Here is a 16,691-nt window from a genome sequence, read left to right as displayed (position 1 = left end):
ATAGATTTAATGCTATTTGAGGGAAACAATTTCTATCCTGTGTCTGTCTTGAACATATGGAAATTATGAAGTTGTTTATTTATAACATTTGTTTGTAATTAAAGTTTTTATTGACGTTCTGAATATTATCACATATGAAGCACAAACAGAAACAGAAAAGCCTGGTGAAAACCTTCAGTAACTGGGAAAAACTGGCTGTGCAGGAAATCCAGGAAGCTTCATCCTGACGTTTCCCACGGAGGCCGTAGTTCTTCTCAGTGAGTCCAAAGCGGCCCAGTCCCGGTTCCCCTTCATGTTGTTGAGCCCGGCTTCATAGGAAGCATCAGATTAATCCACTCATTTAGCTTGGGACACTTTGTGTCCTCCACTGTCTTCAGATGGTCCTGCATGCTGTCACCAGACCGTAAAGAAACCATCTGGGTGTTTAGCTTTTCGGATCCGTCTCCCACTGAACCAGTTCTGGAGTCCAATGGATCTCTGAGCCGAGCCAAGATTTTACTCCAAAAGGTGAAACCAGAGAAAAGTCGCAGAAACAGGGCAATATGTTCCCACCTCAGTCTGACATTCCCAACATATAATGTCTGCATTATTTCCATTCTGTTGTCTGTGGATCATTAATTATTTCATGTTTTGACAATAGTTTGCATGTTTGCCAGTGGATTCTTCCCTCAACACATCATGTCATGTTTATTTGTTTACTAGCAGATCAAGACAAGGCATGCAAAATCCAAAAACAACAGGACTGGAAAATAGCAAACATGCTAATTATTTTTCCCATTTAATCAGATAAAGACTGAAGATCAAACATTTGATACTAATGTTTGTCCTTCAGCCTTATTTACTTACGGTCTGATGCAAATAATTAGTTCTTGAATAATCAAATCAAAAGTCAGAATAATTCTCCTGAAGTTCCTGTTTTTCAGTGATAAAACCCAGAAACTGTTTCTTGTGAGTTCAGTCTTGGTTCCTGCAGAGGAAGAGGAGACGTTCTTCGCTGCTGGGATCTTCGTCTTGCATCCTCGGCTGCAGTTTCTCATTTTCTCTGAGCGTTTTCAGCCGTCAGTGATGAATATCAACATCCTGGGTAAGAAAGTCCTCAAAAACATTTCAGTTTTTATTATTTTCTGTCAGAAAACAATAAAATATTTATTTCAGTAACCAGATTATCACACACACAATATTGTTATGTTACTATTTAGCAGCGAATTTAATTAGACAGAGAGTCTAATGTGTGAAATGAAATAAAAGTGTCTTTAATTAAAACTGAAGTTTGTTGGGCTGCTTGAAAAAACGGCATTTGGATTTTTAACACCAAAAAGAGCAAAACATCATTTATTTATCTTTATGTCCTTTTAGCCACATTTAGGACTTTAAACATAAATTAATGTGTTATTAATATTAAGGTAGAAAAACAAACAGATATTTAAAACTTTAAGTAGCATCCTGTCATCAGACTTTCAAAATAAAAGTGTTGGGACGTCAACGTCCTGACTGCTTCTAAAATTAATGAATTAAATGTGAGATTTTTGATCTCTAGCACTTTAAAGTAACGTTGGTCCAAAGTATAGATAAGCTTTATTCACATCAAATTATTAACGAAATAACATCAATTTAACACAACCTCGTCAAAAAACAGAAAAATAAACATTTAAAGTATATTTTAAAATTAAAAATTATTGCCAGGCTTTTATATTCTGATGAAAGTTACTTATAATTTAATTTGATCTTATTTCAAGTTTTGCACCAGAAACCAGAAATATTTAAGATTTTATGATTCTGCAGAAACTTTTCAGATTCACATTTAACGTTACTTTAATTCCAGCTCTTTCTTCCTTTTTATGATTTATATTTGATTATTTTCATTTTATATCTAAATATGTTTTCAAGTCTAAAAATTCAACAATGTAATGTTTGGACTGGATTGTAAATAAAAATGATGAATTACTTGATTGAAATGGAAAAATTTTTAATTTAGAAAATTCAGTTGTTTTTATTTAATTCAATAAAACAATTTATTTTAAAATTTGACACATTTATGTTTTCAATATTTACTGAAAACATAAAGTCTCTTATTTATTTGTTTCTTGTATTGTTGTTTGATTGCATTTACTTTGAATGTATTTTATTTGAATGTTTTTTTAAATAAATATATATTTTCTGTGTTTGAAGATAAAATATTGTGTGTCTAAGCCGTAGCAGCAGCAGTTGAATTATATTTGATCTTGTTTTATTCTTTGCAGGTACCAAAGTCCATGATGCCTTGGTGGTTTTTGGGGCGCTGTGTGTCCTGGTGCTGTTTGGGTGCGTTGGGGTAATCTCTTGGGGTAAGTCCTGTTTGTCCTCTGGACAAAGACTTTGGTCATTTCCTTTATGACTTTAGGGATGACAGCCCAGCTGCTCTATGTCTGCACCATCCATTGCAATGTTTCCTGTCTTTATGGGATTAAAGTTAGGTAAACATTTAGATGCAAAAGGAGGAAATATTGAGAAATGAGGCGCCATCATGCAGCGTTGAACACCAAGCATCGATTTATCACTGGAACACACTTCCTGTTTGGTTTTCAGTTTTTATACAAACATGATTTGAACTAAAAGTCCAAGTCAGTTCCTAAATCATTTGTGAATTTCTAAAGATGAGTCATTAATGATTCAAGAAACATGACTCTAGTTCACACTTTGCTTTTTGTCAAACCAAAGTTTAGATGATGATAAAACTCCTTGTTGATGATCAATACATTCAAACATGTTAGATGATGACTGTCAGAAGGTTAAACAAATAACCCAAATTATGAGCAGTTAAGATCCTTGTACTGATTTTCTTTTTTTTTTTTTTTGAATAATTTGTTTCCTTGCATTTACAGGCGGTTGGAAAATAAACCAACAGGATGAAAAACACTCAGAAGACACGACAAATTTAAAGAGTCTGACTGAAGAGCTGAAGAATGAAAATGAAAAATCACAGAATGAAACTGAGAAACTCAGCAGCAAAATGGAGAACCTGAATGGAAAATTAAAGGAAGAAACTGAGAACCTGAACCAGACAATCCAGTTAATGCAAAAATTCAACACCTTCCTGTTCGATAAGTACTGCAACGGCAAAGGTGAGTCCATAACTCTGAGATGTCTTGTCTCTTTGAGACATTGAGACACGTCTTTAAACATCTGGGATGTTTATGAACAAAGAAAGTGAATGAAAAAAACACTGTAAATCAGAATACAGTTTAAAAAATTCTAATAATATCAGCAAACGGACAGGAAGACGTGAAACATTAACAGATAAAATGTCACTGAAGAGCCTCAATACAAACAGAAACTGTTTTTTAGTTTAAATTAATACACTTTTGTTATTTTCTGTCTCCAGAGTGTCTGCTGTGTCACAAAGGTTGGATCTTCTTCAGTGATTCATGTTACTTTCTCAGTAGTGATTCTTTGTCCTGGGATCAAAGTCGTCGTTTCTGTCAGTTAAAATCTGCTGATCTGGTTGTTATTAATAATCAGCAGGAACAGGTGAGCTCTGACACCAATCATGTTACAAATTCAAAATGTCAGTGTGGGACAAAACTTTACCTTCTTGATGATTTTCAATGTTGTAATTAACAGAAATTCATTTATAACAACATAAATAACGGATACTACTGGTTGGGGCTGCAAAGCAATGGGAACAACTGGGTTTGGATTGACGGTTATGTCGACACACTGAGGTAAGAGATTTCACACAGAAAACAAAGTAAAGAAAATTAAGTATTACTCATCATTGCATCTGTTACGTATCATTGTGTTAAAATAGCTCAGTTAAAAGAAACTATTTGATTTTACATTTTCTGATGTTTGTGTTTCTCATTTAAAGGTACTGGAACTATAACTATAATGTTCCATATGCAGTGATGTATCGATCAGGGAATCCCACAGCGAGCTGGTACGCAATATCATCTTCAAGCACATACCGCCCCCTCTGTGAGCTGAAAGCCTTCACAGTGTCTCTGAATTAACTCTGTTGCTGTTTTAAATATATATATATAAAGATTCATTGTTGATTGTTCTTTACTATAATTCTGTTTGATTCAGTCAATATATTTCATTAATTTACTAAATTTACTAAAACTGCTAATCAAAGTGTCATTAAGGTGCAGAAACCCACCAGATGAAGGATTTTAAATAAGATTATCTGAGAATTAAAACAGATTATATTTGATTCATTGACACATTAAATTAAAATAATTAAAGCACTTTTTTTTATCCTACAAGTAAATTATAGATTTTATATGTACTTGATTTTAGTTACAATTAGAAACATTGTTTTATGTTTGTGGGTTTTGTCACAAGTGTAATCTTTGATTTATTCTTAAATAACAATATAATCTTTGGCCTGGATTGCAAATCAAAACCAAAAATTTAAAAAATTATGCAAATAAAACCGTTCAGAGATCAATAAACTTTAGATTCTAATGAATATTTAACACAGCGACTGGAAGATATTTTAAATATACAAATAAAACATAGAAACAATTAATAAAACGGACAGTGGCGTCGAAAAACTGTCCCTGAAATAAAGATCCAGTTGAGACGAAAGCAGCAGAATGAAACTTCTGTCATCATGTTTTTGGTAAAAAGAGAGAAAGAAAAAAATGAAAAACAATAAATCATGCAGTTGGAAATTATTGAGCTCATTTGATTGATTTATTGCATCAGGCCAGTTTGTAATAGTAAAATATTTTAATAATTTTTTATTCTGGTTGTGTCTCTTTGCTGATGTGGCACCAGAATCTCCTCTGTGGGTCAATCAAGGATGTTGTTTCTTCTTTATGTAATCATGTTTTTATTGAATACACTTTATAGAAATCGTTTTTGTGTAAAATATGACATTTGGATTTAATGGGGTCTTTGACTATTTACTCAAATGTTTTTGCTTCTTTTCTGTCGTCACATGATTGTAATCAGTTGATAGTTTCTGTTTTGCCTGCTGAGCTTCATGATAATATTGTTTAGTACAAATAAAGTGAGATGCTGATGTCGTGTCTCAGCCTCTTCATTGTCAGCATCACATGTCTGCAGTTGGACCAGTGATGGTTCACACCACCAGTCTGGGTCCAGATCTGCCTCTGAAAACTAGTTTCCTGACTCGGGTCGGGTCGGTTCCCCTCACAGACCAACAGACTCCACTCTCCTTCTTCTCAGTCACACCTGGTTCTTATGAAACCGGAGTTCAAGTTGCTTTTCTTCTTTTCCTCTCAGATCTTTTAAGCGCTGACACGCTGCAGCTTACATAACCATGTTTATGTGTGACAGTCGTATGCAAACAGACTGAACTGACTGCACCACCCTTTAGGGAGGATCAGTTTGCAGAGAAGAATAAAAAGCTCAACTCTTCAGTTTTTGTCTCTCTTGGTTCCGTCCATCAGCTGAGCTCAGTGGCCCGGCGCCGGACGGTGAACGTAACATCTGATCCACTTGTACGACATGAACAGCTTGTAACATTTGATCATTTTTCAGCATTAAAGCCTGAAACCAAATGTCTTTATTATTCACAGTGAGGGGTTCTGGTCGGGTTCTGGACCTGGTTAACAGACCTGGTGCAGCACAGGTTTCTTTTCAGTGATTAAATTGCTTTGCTCTCAGCATAAGTTTATTATTTTGATGTCTGAACTTGAGTCCATCCTGTCTTAACCCCCCGACAGGATGAGATACAAAATAACAAATATTAGCTCCACTAGAGAACAACAAGATGGAGTCCAGGAGATAATCAGCAGCAGGGATACAAACCGGACCGAGTCCAAATGTTTCCAACTGCAACAAATACATCAGGACACAAAAATGCAAAAATAAATAGAAATAGTTTTTTTTAAAAACATAAATAAAAATGTTTTTATTTTTTAATATTTTCATTATTTTTTAATTAGCCTGACTGCCAGCATCTCTTCTGCAGTGAACATTTCCCAGGCAGGTGAAGTGAGCAGCGTTTGCTCATCCAGCTGCAGAGACGCTCAGTGCAGCAGATTCAGCTCATCATGCAGGGCCGGTCCAGGGTCCAATGAGGCCTTGTGCAGAGTTTGATTTAGGGGCCCCTCTTGCTGCTAAGAACATCAGCACCTTTAACATCATTTCACCATAAACTTAGTAAAATCTGGGAGAAGGCGCCTGGTTTAGTTTGCTGGCCAATCAAATGTAATTGTATTTTTCTAAGATATTTTTATAAACAGCTAAAACTCAAAGATTAATGAGAGCATCAGATTGTTGCAATGGCAACAAAACAATCTAACTATGAAGATTGTTCTTAAAATATTAAATGTAAATGATCATTTAAAATCTTTTAATTTATCTATAGATGAAACCATTGAATGAAATTTATCAGCCTTAGTTCATTTATGCTTTGGGCCGGTTCTAAATGTCATCAGCATCACTCTGTGTTTTTAGATCCACTAACTGATGAATTAATTTGGATTTAACAAAAGTGCAAATAATTGATTCTTGTAATAATTTTATGTATTTTTTATGTGATGTTTTTAAGACTCTAGTTGAGGGTTTAAGTGTCTGCAGTGTTTTCCAGTAACATAATTAGCCAGTAATATTTTACATTTCCTGTCTAATGATCATCTTTTAAACCAAACCCCAGTGGACGCTGTGGGGCCCCGTCCACCGGGCTCAGCAGGTTTTCTGGGCTAAACCCCGTTGATGTTCCTCAGGGTTTGTTTGGAGACAGTTTCTGTTCTCAGATCTGATCAGCTTTTTCCTTCCATCCTGATTTTCATCGTGACATCTGGTACTGATATGCACTTCAGCCCCGGCGCAGCCTGCAGCCATCACCGCCCTGGATGAGAGATAACACTGAAAGGTCGTCCTTTCATCAAACTTTCCCCAAGAGCAATGCAAAGAATGTCGTGACAAAACCTCCCAGGTTGAGAGATGCAGGTTTGATAACAGACTTCGCTGCCAGACGTTTCTTTATTTCCTCTTTCTCACTCGCAGATTCCAGGATAATGAAATGTTTTATTAAACTGAACTAAAATGTCAAGAGACTGGATGAAAAGTAACCAATGGACAAACTTTGTTGCTGTACTTATAAATAAAAACAGGAACATTTTTTAAAGAAAGTATCAACCAGATCATGTGACATCTTTCAAGCTTTTTGTCTTTTTCTTCTGTTGATTCTGATCTGAAGTTTAAAAATTTACAGAAAAGTTTTCTGATCTGGAGACAGAAACAAAACTCCTGAGAAATATTTTAATGATGAAGAACCAATGAGGAAAAAAGTTCTTAAAATGAGGAGAAATTTAGTGAAAATGTCACAAACACAATTTAAGAAAAAGGTATTAGATAAAAAGCTGATATTTATTAACTGGATAAAGAGAAACTGATGAATAATTTCTATATTGTTTCATTAAATTCCTGAGGAAAACAGTGAATATGAGGGAAATTATATCCTGATGCAGCCAGAATTATTATTAAATTAAAGATATTAATATTCACCATGTTTATTTTTAGCTTTTAATCCAACTAACCTGCTCAAATAATTTATTATTTTTACTCAGGAACAAAAATAAATGAACTGAACATGAAATAGAACAGAACCGTTTCTGAATTATAACTTGAAGTATTGGATCCTAATGTACCAAGCAAGTCTGCATATCTGCTAAGAAATAATTAAGTTATAATGTAAACATAAGGTTCTATTATCATTTAATGGTATTATTAAAGATAAACAAACATATCTTTTTGGTTTTGAACATTATGAAGTTCTGATCCGAACAACTCAGACTCAGGAATTCAAACCAGATGTGATCAGATAAAATGACCCAGGTCAGTGCTATGTGACGTGGTTTTGCTTTTTTTATGGGTTTCAAATAAAAGTTGAGTTCAGCTCTCATGAAACCTGATTTTATTTTCCACACCATCAATCAGAATATTTCAGTTTCAGATGATCTTTCATGTTATTCACAGACAAATGTCCAGAAAGGATCTTCTAATATAAGAGACAAAAGTGCAGCAGAAATTTGCATGTGACCCAGATGCAGCGTTTCATGCAGAGTTTCATGCAGTTTCATGCAGAGTTTCATGCAGAGTTTTCATGCGAGTTTCATGCAGAGTTTGATGTTCGCTGATGCATGTCACAGAAATCTCAGCATTTTGTTGATGTTTGGCTTCCTGAATTACTGCCATCTTGTTACAAAATCTGTCCAAGTATTTTAGTCACAGGTCTGGTTTTCCTCAGTTCCACTGGATAAAAAGTGTAAATAAATCAGTAATAAAGTATATTCTTCATCATAATGAGAAGAGTCTGTACAGACCTGATGCTTCATTATGCATTATATTATTTCTGTTTTTACGCCAATATCCTATTGTCTAGACTGTTTAATCAACTGAAGAGTAAAACTATTTCCTGCTGACACGTCGACAACAGAAGAGCATTATTGGCTCTCTATTTACTCTGGACTCTCAAAATAATTCCCCATTTTTTAGTGCAATATTTTTATGAAGATTCTCATCACATAATGTAACACTGAAAAAGTGTGATCCAACTTTTTATATAAAAAATTAAGTCACAAGTGTTCAAGTTAAGTTTATCCAGTAAATATATTAAGTTTATAAATCGTCAAGTTGAACAAAAGGAAATAAATTATGTTTGACAAATTAACTCATTTTAAGCTGTAACTCCATTCTTTTAATCTAAATGGAGCAAAATACATAATTTTAGTGTCAAAGTGGTAAAGAAGGCACATTGATAGGAAGCGGTGTGTCCGCCCTCTGGTGGCTGAAGCAGGTACTACAACGGCAGTGAACGATGACATGTTGCATCAACAGGTTGGAGGAGATTTACTTTAACTTAAAGACTCTACGGTTTTCTCTGGCTCAAATGCAGATCATTTAATTACATTCATTGGAGTAAATCTTTCTCTTTGATGATTTGTGTCATCAAGAAGAAAACAAACTAATTTTTATCTAAAACTGTCAGCACGACTTTAAACCTAATTATAATTAATCTCTCGAGGTCAATGCAAAGTCAGTTTGACTTAAAATCATGCTTGAACGTATTCAACAAACAATAAAGGTTAAACTACACGTGTTCCAAATTTTTATGCAAATTGAATTTAAGTATTATAAAGACTACACTTTCTGTTGAAGTTATAAATGTTATTGTGTGTTCTTTTTTTTTCCTCCGAAGAGTTTTCAAGACGTTAGTGCTTGTGTTTTTTACAGTAGGCAGACAGGAAAGAGGTGGGAGGACATGCTGCAAAGGTCACTGGGACTGGGAGTTGAACCAGCGACGTCCGTGTCTAGACTTAGACTTAGACTTGACTTTATTTATCCCTTGGGAGACTCCCTCAGGAAATTATAGTTACCAGCAGCTCACAGGCAAAATGTGGCACACAGTAAGCATACACAAAAGAATTCAAAAAAAATACAAATTAAATACAAGGTACACAGTAAATTAATAAGAATATAAATACAAAACAAAGAATATAAATACAATTTATTGTATTTATAGCTTTTCGGAGGCCTCCAGGCGTAGGGTGTGCTTACCCCCTGTACCTCCACAGGGGTAATTGTGTGTGTTTGAATCAGTATAATTCATTTTCAGTTTGTCTGGTGGACTCAATAAAGGAAATCTATTTAACAAGGATGATCCACATTATTAAGCAGGCCACAGGTTTCAAGCATATGGGAAAGATAAAGGATCTATGCTGACCAAAATCATCAGATAGTGTCATGCTGTATGACAAGGTCTGAAAACATCAGATTTTTAATGAAAACTGAGCGTTATCATTGTATGGATAAGGGGGAGAAGAGATTTGTGGCTGATTCAGAACAAAGATATGTTGTACAGATAAAAGCATAAAGAGGAAAGTTTCTGTTAGACAAATTCATCGGATTAAGAGAGCAGCTGTTAAAATGTCTTTACAAAGCAGCAACAGTTATTTGAAGCTGCCGGTTGCCTCTGGGTGGAGGATCCTTCAGAAGCTTGTGGTGCATGAACCGACTATTAGGCTCCCCTAACCAGAGCTCACAAGCAGAAACGGTCACACTGAGCCCAGCCTACATGAAGATTCATTTCAAACAGACTTGTTCACTGATGACTGCTGTGCAGATGGACGCAGTAGTGGATTGGTGGTGGACGGCCACCACATCCAACACGACTATGACGTCAGCAAGGAGGTGGTGGAGTCATGCTTTGGGCGAAATCATGGGAGGGAATCATTGGTCGGCCCCTTCAGAGTCCATGAAGGTGTGAAAATGACCTCAGTAAAGAATTTGGATTTTCTGACTGATCGCTTTCTTTCATGTTCAAAAAGAGCCAGACCTTCAGTAGTAAAATCATCTTCATGCATGACAATGCACCATCTCATGCTACAAGAAATACCACTGTATCATTGGCTGCTATGGGCTTAAAAGGGGAGAACTCATGATGTGTCACCATCCTTCTCTGACCTCTGACCCTCTTGAGAACTTTGAGTTTCCTCAAGCAGAAGATCTGAGTCTGGGATGCAGTTCCATATCAAGCAGCATCTTTGGGAAATTTTCTGACAACCTGCAAAGAAATTCAAGCAGAAAACTTTCCACAAACTCACAGTTCAATGGATGTTAGGATTGTGCAGGTGATATCAAAGAAGGTCCCATGTTAACATGTAACTCTGTCTGTTAAGATGTTTTTGATTGAAATAGATTTTCATTTTAGTACATGTGACCACAAAACTTTCAAAGAATGACATGTTGCGGTTCTTTAAAATTCATAAATGCTAAGAAAATCTGCTTTGTGTAATAATTTGGAGTTTTTTATTTTTGAAAAAAAATACTGTTCTCAAGGGGAGCTTTGTTCAGTAAAATTAGATTTCTACTGTAACAGTTCATGATCATCATTTGCATTGACCATTTAAGAAAATCTGAGAAAATATGACTTGCATAATGATTTGGAACATGGTGTATTCACCCTCTTTAAAGTGAGCGAATTCAACAGAGGTCCAGCCAATTGGTGCTGGTCGTCTGAGTGTTTTCCTGTGATTATAGTATGGAACCAGAAACCAGCCGGTTCTGGTTCTGGAAGGTCTGTTCACTGGATCATCAGTATCCCTGGCTACTCAAAAACACTCCAACTAATCAAAGAAAAGTTTAATGAAAGGTATCAGTCAGGGGATGCATGCTGAAACATCTGAGTATCTGTCATGGTGGCCTCTTCTTCTGCTGAACTAGCTGAGGATTTTTGTCAGTCATGCTCTAGCTCTCAAAAACAGCAAGGGGGGAAAAACTGGCTGTGCAGGAAATCCAGGAAGCTTCATCCTGACGTTTCCCACGGAGGCCGTAGTTCTTCTCAGTGAGTCCAAAGCGGCCCAGTCCCGGTTCCCCTTCATGTTGTTGAGCCCGGCTTCATAGGAAGCATCAGATTAATCCACTCATTTAGCTCGGTACACTTTGTGTCCTCCACTGTCTCAGATGGTCCTGCATGCTGTCACCAGACCGTAAAGAAACCATCTGGGTGTTTAGCTTTTCGGATCCGTCTCCCACTGAACCAGTTCTGGAGTCCAATGGATCTCTGAGCCGAGCCAAGATTTTACTCCAAAAGGTGAAACCAGAGAAAAGTCGCAGAAACAGGGCAATATGTTCCCACCTCAGTCTGACATTCCCAACATATAATGTCTGCATTATTTCCATTCTGTTGTCTGTGGATTATTAATTATTTCATGTTGACAATAGTTTGCATGTTTGCCAGTGGATTCTTCCCTCAACACATCATGTCATGTTTATTTGTTTACTAGCAGATCAAGACAAGGCATGCAAAATCCAAAAACAACAGGACTGGAAAATAGCAAACATGCTAATTATTTTTCCCATTTAATCAGATAAAGACTGAAGATCAAACATTTGATACTAATGTTTGTCCTTCAGCCTTATTTACTTACGGTCTGATGCAAATAATTAGTTCTTGAATAATCAAATCAAAAGTCAGAATAATTCTCCTGAAGTTCCTGTTTTTCAGTGATAAAACCCAGAAACTGTTTCTTGTGAGTTCAGTCTTGGTTCCTGCAGAGGAAGAGGAGACGTTCTTCGCTGCTGGGATCTTCGTCTTGCATCCTCGGCTGCAGTTTTCTCATTTTCTCTGAGCGTTTTCAGCCGTCAGTGATGAATATCAACATCCTGGGTAAGAAAGTCCTCAAAAACATTTCAGTTTTTATTATTTTCTGTCAGAAAACAATAAAATATTTATTTCAGAAATCAGATTATCACACACAATATTGTTATGTTACTATTTAGCAGCGAGTTTAATTAGACAGAGAGTCTAATGTGTGAAATGAAATAAAAGTGTCTTTAATTAAACTGAAGTTTGTTGGGCTGCTTGAAAAAACGGCATTTGGATTTTTAACACCAAAAAGAGCAAAACATCATTTATTTATCTTTATGTCCTTTTAGCCACATTTAGGACTTTAAACATAATTAATGTGTTTATTAATATTAAGGTAGAAAAAACAAACAGATGTTTAAAACTTTAAGTAGCATCCTGTCGTCAGACTTTCAAAATAAAAGTGTTGGGACGTCAACGTCCTGACTGCTTCTAAAATTATGAATGAATTAAATGTGAGATTTTTGACCTCCAGCACTTTAAAGTAACGTTGGTCCAAAGTATAAATAAAATTTATTCACATCAAATTATTAACGAAATAACATCAATTTAACACAACCTCCCCAAAAAACAGAAAAATAAACATTTAAAGTATATTTTAAAATTAAAAAAATTATTGCCAGGCTTTTATATTCTGATAAAAAGTTACTTATAATTTAATTTGATCTTATTTCAAGTTTTGCACCAGAAACCAGAAATATTTCAGATTTTATGATTCTGCAGAAACTTTTCAGATTCACATTTAACGTTACTTTATTTCCATCTTTTTCTTCCTTTTCATGATTTATATTTGATTATTTTAATTTTATATCTAAATATGTTTTCAAGTCTAAAATTCAACAAAATAAAGTTTGGACTGGATTGTAAATAAAAATGCTAAATTTATGATGAATTACTTGATTGCAATGGAAAATTATTTAATTTAGAAAATTCAGTTGTTTTGATTTGATTCAATAATCAATTTATCTTAAAATTTGACACATTTATGTTTTCAATATTTACTGAAAACATAAAGTCTCTTATTTATTTGTTTCTTGTATTGCTGTTTGATTGCATTTACTTTGAATGTATTTTATTTGAATGTTTTTTTAAATAATATATATTTTCTGTGTTTGAAGATAAAATATTGTGTGTCTAACTCGTAGCAGCAGCAGTTGAATTATATTTGATCTTGTTTTTATTCTTTGCAGGTACCAAAGTCCATGATGCCTTGGTGGTTTTTTGGGCTGTGTGTCCTGGTGCTGTTTTGGGTGCGTTGGGGTAATCTCTTGGGGTAAGTCCTGTTTGTCCTCTGGACAAAGACTTTGGTCATTTCCTTTATGACTTTAGGGATGACAGCCCAGCTGCTCTATGTCTGCACCATCCATTGCAATGTTTCCTGTCTTTATGGTATTAAAGTTAGGTGAACATTTAGATGCAAAAGGAGGAAATATTGAGAAATGAGGCGCCATCATGCAGCGTTGAACACCAAGCATCATTTTTATCACTGGAACACACTTCCTGTTTGGTTTTCAGTTTTTATACAAACATGATTTGAACCAAAAGTCCAAGTCAGTTCCTAAATCATTTGTGAATTTCTAAAGATGAGTCATTAATGATTCAAGAAACATGACTGTAGTTCACACTTTGCTTTTTGTCAAAACCAAAGTTTAGATGATGATAAAACTCCTTGTTGATGATCAATACATTCAAACATGTTAGATGATGACTGTCAGAAGGTTAAACAAATAACCCAAATTATGAGCAGTTAAGATCCTTGTTCTGATTTTCTTTTTTTTTTTGAATAATTTGTTTCCTTGCATTTACAGGCGGTTGGAAAATAAACCAACAGGATGAAAAACACTCAGAAGACACAACATATTTAAAGAGTCTGACTGATAAGCTGAAGAATGAAAATGAAAAATCACAGAATGAAACTGAGAAACTCAGCAGCAAAATGGAGAACCTGAATGGAAAATTAAAGGAAGAAACTGAGAACCTGAACCAGACAATCCAGTTAATGCAAAAATTCAACACCTTCCTGTTCAATAAGTACTGCAACGGCAAAGGTGAGTCCATAACTCTGAGATGTTTTGTCTCTTTGAGACATTGAGACACGTCTTTAAACATCTGGGATGTTTATGAACAAAGAAAGTGAATGAAAAAAACACTGTAAATCAGAATACAGTCAAAAAAATTCAAATAATATCAGCAAATGGACAGGAAGATGTGAAACATTAACAGATAAAATGTCACTGAAGAGCCTCAATACAAACAGAAACTGTTTTTTAGTTTAAATTAATACACTTTTGTTTTTTTCTGTCTCCAGAGTGTCTGCTGTGTCATAAAGGTTGGATCTTCTTCAGTGATTCATGTTACTTTCTCAGTAGTGATTATTTGTCCTGGGATCAAAGTCGTGCTTTCTGTCAGTTAAAATCTGCTGATCTGGTTGTTATTAATAATCAGCAGGAACAGGTGAGCTCTGACACCAATCATGTTACAAATTCAAAATATCAGTGTGGGACAAAACTTTACCTTCTTGATGATTTTCAATGTTGTAATTAACAGAAATTCATTTATGGCAACATAAATAACCATAGATACTGGTTGGGGATACAGAGTGATGGGAGCAACTGGTTTTGGATTGACGGTCGTGTCGACACACTGATGTAAGACATTTCACACAAAAAACAAATTAAAGAAAAATTAAGTATTACTCATCATTGCATCTGTTACGTATCATTGTGTTAAAATAGCTCAGTTAAAAGAAACTATTTGATTTTACATTTTCTGATGTTTGTGTTTCTCATTTAAAGGTACTGGAACTATAACTATTACTATAATGGTCCATATGCAGTGATGTATCGATCGGGAAATCCCACAGCGAGCTGGGGAACGTCATATTCATCTTCAAGCACACACGCCCCCTCTGTGAGCTGAAAGCCTTCACAGTGTCTCTGAATTAACTCTGTTGCTATTTATATATATATATATAAAAAAAAAATTCCCTTCTCACCCACCGCGGGTGGTTCTTATCCTCTGAGCTCGGGTCCTCTACCAGAGGCCTGGGAGCTTGAGGGTCCTGCAGTATCTTGGCTGTGCCAAGGACTGCTGCACATTTCTGGACTGAGATGTCTGATGTTGTTCCTGGATCTGTTGTAGCCACTGCTCCAGTTTGGGGGTTACTGCCCCGAGGGCCCCGATGACCACAGGCACCACTGTGGTCTTCACCTTCCAGGCCCTCTCCAGTTCCTCCCTGAGGCCCTGGTATTTCTCCAGTTTCTCCTTTTTCCTGATGTTGCAATCACTTGGTATTGCTACATCTACCACAACGGCTTTCCTTTCATCCACTACGACAATGTCTGTTTGGTTCGCCATTATATATATATACATTATATCCCTTCTCACCCGCGGTGGGTGAGAAGGGAATTTTTTATATATATATATATATATATATATATATATATATATATATATATATATATATATATATATATATATATATATATATATATATATATATATATATATATATATATATATATATATTATATATTATAAAGATTGATTGTTGATTGTTCTTTTCTATAATCTGTTTGATTCAGTCAATATATTTCATTAATTTACTAAAATTACTAAAACTGCTAATCAAAGTGTCATTAAGGTGCAGAAACCCACCAGATGAATGATTTTAAATAAGTTTATCTGAGAATTAAAACAGATTATATTTGATACATTGACACATTAAATTAAAATGATTAAAGCACTTTTTTTTATCCTACAAGTGAATTAATTCAATGAAAGATTGATTGTTATAGATTTTATATTACTTGACTTTAGTTACAGTTAGAAACATTATTTTATGTTTGTGGGTTTTGTCACAAGTGTAATCTTTGATTTATTCTTAAATAACAATATAATCTTTGGCCTGGATTGCAAATCAAAACCAAAAATTAAAAAAATTATGCAAATAAAAACCGTTCAGAGATCAATAAACTTTAGATTCTAATGAATATTTAACACAGCGACTGGAAGATATTTTAAATATACAATAAAACATAGAAACAATTAATAAAACGGACAGTGGCGTCGAAAAACTGTCCCTGAAATAAAGATCCAGTTGAGACGAAAGCAGCAGAATGAAACTTCTGTCATCATGTTTTTGGTAAAAGAGAGAAAGAAAAGAGAAAAACAATAAATCATGCAGTTGGAAATTATTGAGCTCATTTTATTGATTTATTGCATCAGGCCAGTTTGTAATAGTAAAATATTTTGATAATTTTTTTTTCTGGTTGTGTCTCTTTGCTGATGTGGCACCAGAATCTCCTCTGTGGGTCAATCAAGGATGTTTTTTCTTCTTTATGTAATCATGTTTTTATTGAATACACTTTATAGAAATCGTTTTTGTGTGAAATATGAGATTTGGATTTAATGGGGTCTTTGACTATTTAGTAAAATGTTTTTGCTTCTTTTCTGTCGTCACATGATTGTAATCAGTTGATAGTTTCTGTTTGCCTGCTGAGCTTCATGATAATATTGTTTAGTACAAATAAAGTGAGATGCTGATGTCGTGTCTCAGCCTCTTCATTGTCAGCATCACATGTCT

At 34.9% G+C, this 16,691-nt stretch overlaps 1 protein-coding gene across 1 annotated transcript; it reads left to right on the top strand.

Annotated features, from left to right (window-relative positions):
* Positions 1–987: 987 nt before the first annotated feature.
* Positions 988–15,025, top strand: LOC129353532 (uncharacterized). The gene is made up of 11 exons (XM_055022884.1): positions 988–1,084; positions 2,241–2,324; positions 2,862–3,101; positions 3,362–3,507; positions 3,601–3,701; positions 11,422–11,551; positions 12,016–12,127; positions 13,915–14,154; positions 14,415–14,560; positions 14,654–14,754; positions 14,902–15,025. Exons 1-11 carry the CDS (start codon positions 1,066–1,068, stop codon positions 15,023–15,025), a joined length of 1,443 nt encoding a protein of 480 aa, XP_054878859.1. The 5' UTR covers positions 988–1,065.
* Positions 15,026–16,691: the final 1,666 nt, after the last annotated feature.

The sequence above is a fragment of the Poeciliopsis prolifica genome, unplaced genomic scaffold (genome assembly GCF_027474105.1).
Source record: "Poeciliopsis prolifica strain line A6 unplaced genomic scaffold, Auburn_PproV2 SCAFFOLD092, whole genome shotgun sequence".
NCBI lineage: Eukaryota > Metazoa > Chordata > Actinopteri > Cyprinodontiformes > Poeciliidae > Poeciliopsis > Poeciliopsis prolifica.
The sequence above is the reverse complement of the archived record's forward strand: the minus strand, read 5'-3'. Positions and strand labels throughout refer to the sequence as shown.